General features: G+C 41.4%; 1 protein-coding gene across 2 annotated transcripts; it reads right to left on the reverse strand.

The window, feature by feature from the left end:
• Positions 1 to 1,395: 1,395 nt before the first annotated feature.
• LOC147000175 (secretoglobin family 2A member 2-like) lies at positions 1,396 to 5,434 on the reverse strand. 2 transcript variants are annotated; one of them, XM_085834171.1, is made up of 3 exons: positions 5,380 to 5,434; positions 1,708 to 1,898; positions 1,396 to 1,437 (listed from the first exon to the last, which is right to left on the reverse strand). In XM_085834171.1, exons 1-3 carry the CDS (start codon positions 5,432 to 5,434, stop codon positions 1,396 to 1,398), a joined length of 288 nt encoding a protein of 95 aa, XP_085690297.1. The 2 variants fall into 2 exon arrangements, with proteins under 2 accessions (XP_085690297.1, XP_085690296.1); XM_085834170.1 differs by having other exon boundaries at positions 5,377 to 5,434.
• Positions 5,435 to 6,147: the final 713 nt, after the last annotated feature.

Below are 6,147 nucleotides of genomic sequence, written 5' to 3' on the forward strand. Positions count from 1 at the left end.
CATGTACTGATCTTCTGGAACTCTTTAATTTGGAGCCCAGTGTATTGTATCCACCATGCATCTTATAAGCTCCACAGACAGTGAGGAATGAGAATTTACTCAACAAATAGCAGAGCATGAAAATGTCACAGGAAGATGCTTTAGTGATCATTGTCAAGCCCAATACTGTGAGACATAACCAGGTAGAGGAAATAGCATACATTCCCAATTACAACAGGTCTGCTTCACAAAGTCATGAGACACTGTCTGGATATGATATATATCTGTGAGACTTGAGGGCACATTTTGCTAGGATGATCAACTCTGAGATTTCTGAGGTGGAAATAGGGTTGCTATTCCAATTCCTTCTATATCCTTAAACAGGGCAGATGAGTAAAATGACTACTCCAACCAGTGACTGAAGCAGGTCACTACAGGGTACTGACTGACCTGCTTTGTGAGGGCAGATGAAAATTCAGTTGAAGATTGTACAGCAACTTTTTCCAGTACTTATTTATATTCATATCATTTTCAGTCAAAAAGTACAGCACAATACAACATAACAAAACAAAACAAAAACAAAACAGAAACAAAACAGAAAAGAAGGCCATTTATTACAACTACAAGATTTGCTTGGGATTGCTTAATCTGATAAGAAGTGGTTTAATTCAGATTCTCCTTGCATTTCATGAGACACAGTATTTTTCCAAACGATGCATGTGTCAGAAGTGAAGCCTAAAAATAAGAGTTTACCTAGGTATATACTGTTTTGTTCAAATTCAGGCATCCTCAGTTCCTATTGCAGAGGATTCTAATGCCATACAGGGAGCAGGAGAAAATCCATTTCCATAACCCACTACTCATGTGCACATGAGCTATCAAGATTTTTAGAAAATGATGTGTTGGGAAAGGGAGTTTAGAGGGAGAAGACATGAAAATAGTGGTGGTAGCAGGTGTGTTATACAACCTCCCAACCTCCCAGCCTCAGGATATCAGGAGGGCTATGTGCAGTGTGTGCAGAGGTGATGGGAAGAGAGCAGATGGAGTGCTTTTTCATAGGGGAGATTCACGATGGGTGAGGAAGGTGCTTTTCCTTCTTCACTCTCACACCCAGGCATTTCCTAACGGCTACCTCTGTGTTTGCATGTGCATGTGTGTGTGTAAAACTCCAAGTATGAGACAGCACAGTCCATTTAGGCTATTTTTAAAAAATACACAACAAAGAAATACACAACAAAGAATTGTATGCAGTTAATTTAATAAAATGGAAAGAAATATATGTGAGGTTTCAACAATTGTCTTGCACTTTATAGGTAGAAATAAAGAATCAAGAAAGAAAAGTTATGACTTGCGGTATCAATTGTGTGACCATTGCCAGTTTTCTGCAGTTCTGTGAGCCAAAGGTCTTGTGGAGGTTTATGATGACTGTTGACACTCTTCGCTGTTAAATATTATTTCCTGGGGAACCAAAACAAGATGTCTTAAATTTAAGAGTTGTGTCTTAAAAGGCACAGGCTAAAAATCAAATTTTCTTGCCAGTATTTTTGTTCATTTTTCTCTTAGCAGTTTTTACAATGTATAATAATTAGTATGTATATTTGTGTGTGGTGTACATGTATACCCACACGTGTGCAGAAGTCAGGGAACAACTGTTGGAAGCTAGTTCTTTCCTTCTGCCTTTACATTAGTGATTTTACAGTGTAAAAAGGAAAGCACATTGAAAGTTACCACCATCTGGTCAACATTGAACAGCGTCTCCTCCGTCTGGGCTAGAAAACATTGTTTGAATTCTCTCACAGCCTCTCTCGTCTTAGGTCCGGTTATATATCGTTGAACCAAATTCAAATATTCATCCTCAGACACAGATGAGTTAATTGTACTTTTGATAACATTATCTAGAATACCGCAGCCAGAAGAACCTGGAAAGACATGACATTCACGGATGGAGGTTTGAACTCATTAACACTTACCTATCATAACAATCATGTTCTTGAGTGCAAGGGGAAACACAGATTAGCAATGGTGATGAGGCACTGCCAAACGTGGGACAGAAGATGCAGGCTGTGAAATTGTACTTAGAAATAGCAAACTCTGCCCCTAACATCCTACCTCAACTAAGCCACACCTTATACAACCTTTGCTAACAAGGAAACTGAAGAGAATGCAGGCATGGTAAACACCCTTCATTACTATCTTGAGAACATTATGAAATACGTTCAAATATCCTACAAATATCACATCTTGAATATTATCCACATTGCTGTGTTAACTGTAACATCTGCATCATAAAGCAACAAAAAGAATCCCTAGTACTTGAAGTGACTCTGCAGTCAGACTAGGAGTGAGAAGGGAAGGAGCTCAGAACTTTGATTCACTTGAACTAGTTCTAGTCATGAGTCTTTAATCTTACTTAAAATTCACTGAGCCCTTCACATTTTTCAACCTGTACCAGGCAAAGTAGGCAATAAAAACAATGTACACTCTACACACCACACTGCATGAGGGCCATTTATGATGATCACGTTCTTTTTTGTGTTTTTAGGGACAGAATTTCTCTGCGTAGCCTTGGCTGTCCTGGAACACACTCTGTAGACCAGACTGACCTTGAAATCAGAGATCTGCCTGCCTCTGCTTCTGAGTGCTGGAATTAAAGATGTGCATCACCACTTCCCAAATGACCACATTTATTTTTAAATTTGTGTTTTAAATTAAAGTATAATTACATCATCTTCCTTTTTCCTTTTCTTCTCTCCAACCCCTCCATCTCTCTCTCTCTCTCTCTCTCTCTCTCTCTCTCTCTCTCTCTCTCTCTCTCTCTCTCTCCTCTCTCTCTCTCTCTCTCTCTCCCTCCCTCCCTCTCTCCCTCCCTTGCTCCCTCCCTTCCTCCCTCCCTTCATCTATCTATCGATCTATCTATCGATCTATCTATCCATTTAGTGTTACTTGTATGTATATTATATCAGGGATGATCATGGTATTAGATAACCAATTCAGGAGCTCATTCCTGGGCAAGATTATTTCTCCTGCTCTTGGAATTCCTTAGTTGCCTGTAGTTTTTTTCCAACAGACAGAGACTAGTAAAGAAAACCATAACTAGTTGAAATTCAGAGAACATCTGATCATAGTATGCCCAGCCCCAATTGGTTCCTGTACTCAAGGCTCAGAGAGCATCCCAGTAGAGCTGCAGAAAGATTGTAAGGACCAAAGGACCAGGAAGTCTGCTCTGAGATAGTTTCTTCTAAAATGACACGGAAGCTTTGCCTATGATACTTCAACATATGGCTGCCCAAACAAAAGCTTTTATTATATAGCCTTCAATATTTTACATATGAATTATGTATTTCAATTATATCCATTCTTCTCTGCTCCCTTTTAGTTCCTCCCAAATCTCCCTCACATCCTTCTCACAACTTCATGTCTTATCCTTCTTTGTTTTAAAAATAATATGCTGAGTACGATTAGAGTTGCTCATTTTTCACTGATATAAGGCCATCCGCTGGACCATGGGAAACCTACCATGAGCCACAAACCTGAATAAAATTGACACTTCCTCCCTCAGCAGCCAATCACTTTCCAAACGCTTCTTAGTTAGGGGTGGGGCTCACGACCCTGCCCCTGCCCACATTTAGAATTTTGACCAGCTTGATCTTGTGGAAGTCCTGGGCAAACAAACACTGCCCCTGTCAGTTCATCAGTACAATCGCCCAGATTTGTCTAAAGACAGCATTTTGCAGCAGTTCTCCCTGACCTCTGGCTGTTATAATCTTTTATGTCCCCCTTTCCACAGTGTTACTGAGTCTTGGAGAGGAAGATATGAGATAGATATCCCAGTTAGGGATGAGTCACTTATTCTTTGTACTTTGATCAGTTTTTGGTGGGAGTGCTCTACATTATTCATTACTGGAAGAAACCCCCAGAAAATGCAAGCTGCCCTCTCTATTAGTATGAACACAAAGGACATGGAGATAAAGGACCACTTAAAGAAGCCCTGAGGGCCAACAGAAAGAATGTAAACAGGCAACTTCAGGAAATAGGAGGTTGGGGGACCACCCAGGATGCACCAGAGACCTGGAAGGTGAGAGACTCTTAGGACTCAAATGGAGGAACATTAGATGGAATGCTGTACAGTAGGGAGAGGGAACTTAGAGCCCACCTCCAGCAGGAAGACAGGACATCCCACAGTTACATCTCTGACCCATAATTGTTCCTGTCTGAAAGAATTAGAAGGATGGAATTACAGGGAGGAGCCATCCCACAGTCACATCTCTGACCCATAACTGTTCCTGTCTGAAAGAATTACAAGGATGGAATTACAGGGAGGAGCCTGAGGAAAAGAAGGTCCAGAAACAGGCCCAAAGTGGGATCCATCTCAAGGGGAGGTCCCAAGGCCTGACACTATTACTGAAGTTATAGAGAGCTCACAAAAAGGGATCTATCATGAATGCCCCCCAAAAGGCCCAACAAGCAGTTGAAAGAGTCAGATGCAGATATTTGCACACAACCAATGGACAGAAGGAGCTGACCCCTGTTGTTGAATTAGGGAAGGCTGAAAGAAGCTGAGGAGAGGGGCAATCTTGTAGGAGAAGCAGCAGTCTTAATTAATCTGGACCACTGAGATCTCTCAAACAGTGGACCACCAAACAGACAGCATACACCAGCTGATATGAGTCCCCCAACACACATACAGTAGACGACTGCCGGCTGTGTTCATTCTAGATGATGCACCTAATCCTCAAGAGACTGGAGGCCCCAGGGAATTTAGAGATCAGGTGGGGTGGGGGCTGGGGGCATCCATGTGGAGATGGGGTGGGGTAGGGAGGAGTTGTGAGATGTGGAGCAGTCAGAGGGTGGATGGGGGGAGGGGGGAATGGAATATGAAGTGTAAAAATAAATTAAAAATAAAATAAAAAAAAAGAATTCAGAACAATCTCTCCTATGTCTGTCACATAATAGTCAAGCTTTTTACCCTGGCATTACATGCTACAGTTGGGAAGCAGCAGCACCATTGGGAAGTTTCCCATTTCCTTTCACAGTCAGAGAGACTCATGAATATCATCCCCTGGGAAACCCATATGGGTCTAGTGTTATGCGATCACAGTTATATCATCACCCCTTTCTGCTGAAATATCTCATAATCAAACTTGAGCCTTGCCATGGATTTTTAAAGAGCAGTTTTCATAATGGGAAATTTTGTATGGTATTGACACATGACATGTAGCTCCAACAAAGGAACAAAACCCACAATAGAGATACCCTTTTTATTATATTATCTGAACTAATATTGATCCATGGAGTTATTACATCAGACACTTTACGTTAGTGCTCAGGTACAATGACTTCTTCCTGGAAGACACAGTAAAAATGTCCAAAAGCACTCTTCTGTTCTACAGAACTTACCACTGGCATAGCAGCAAATGGGGATGGTGACCAACATGAATAGAACCACCAGCTTCATGTTGAGGCAGCCCTTATGGGTTGGTCTGTTGTCCAAGACAGAAATCAGGAAACTCTCTGGAGTTGACACCTCAGTGTTCCTCTATTTATTGCTCAGGCAACCATCTTAGTCTCATCCAATAAACAAGCACACAAGTCAAATGTTTAATATGGCACTGTACCAGGACACATAAGAGGATGAAGAAGAGCCAAATTTCATTTGAACACCGATTTCATTGAAGAAAGCAAGGAAACAGATTTTTGAGACTCTGGGGGCCACTGTAATGACAAATGGCAACAGCAAAGTGTTGGCAAGTGCTCCTAATGTCCAGTGCAATTACAGCACTGTGGGTTGATTTTATCATCTGCTGTTCTGATTTTAAGGTGGTCTTATTTCTCCCCTTCTCTTCCTCCCTTCTCCTCATTCTTTTCTCTATTTGCCTTGTTAATATCATCCCTCATTTTCTTCCTCCTTTGCCTTCTTTCCTGTCCCCCCTTTTCTCCCTTACAAACCTCAAGCTGCTTTATTCCTTGTCTGTCATCTGTTGATTTCAGTGGTTGGGGTGACCGCATTATGGCACACTCGCTCTGCAAGGCAAACTTTCCTTTTGTTAACAGTTTTTTGGAAATCCCTTCCACTTTGGGAGGGGGCTTACCAATTTTGACTCATTATTGAAAAGGTCTGGAATCTAAAATCTGCTCCCAAGGTCCTGTCCTTGGGAGAATTATAATGCT

The sequence above is a fragment of the Mus caroli genome, unplaced genomic scaffold (assembly GCF_978045245.1).
Source record: "Mus caroli unplaced genomic scaffold, Mus_caroli_1 scaffold_20, whole genome shotgun sequence".
NCBI lineage: Eukaryota > Metazoa > Chordata > Mammalia > Rodentia > Muridae > Mus > Mus caroli.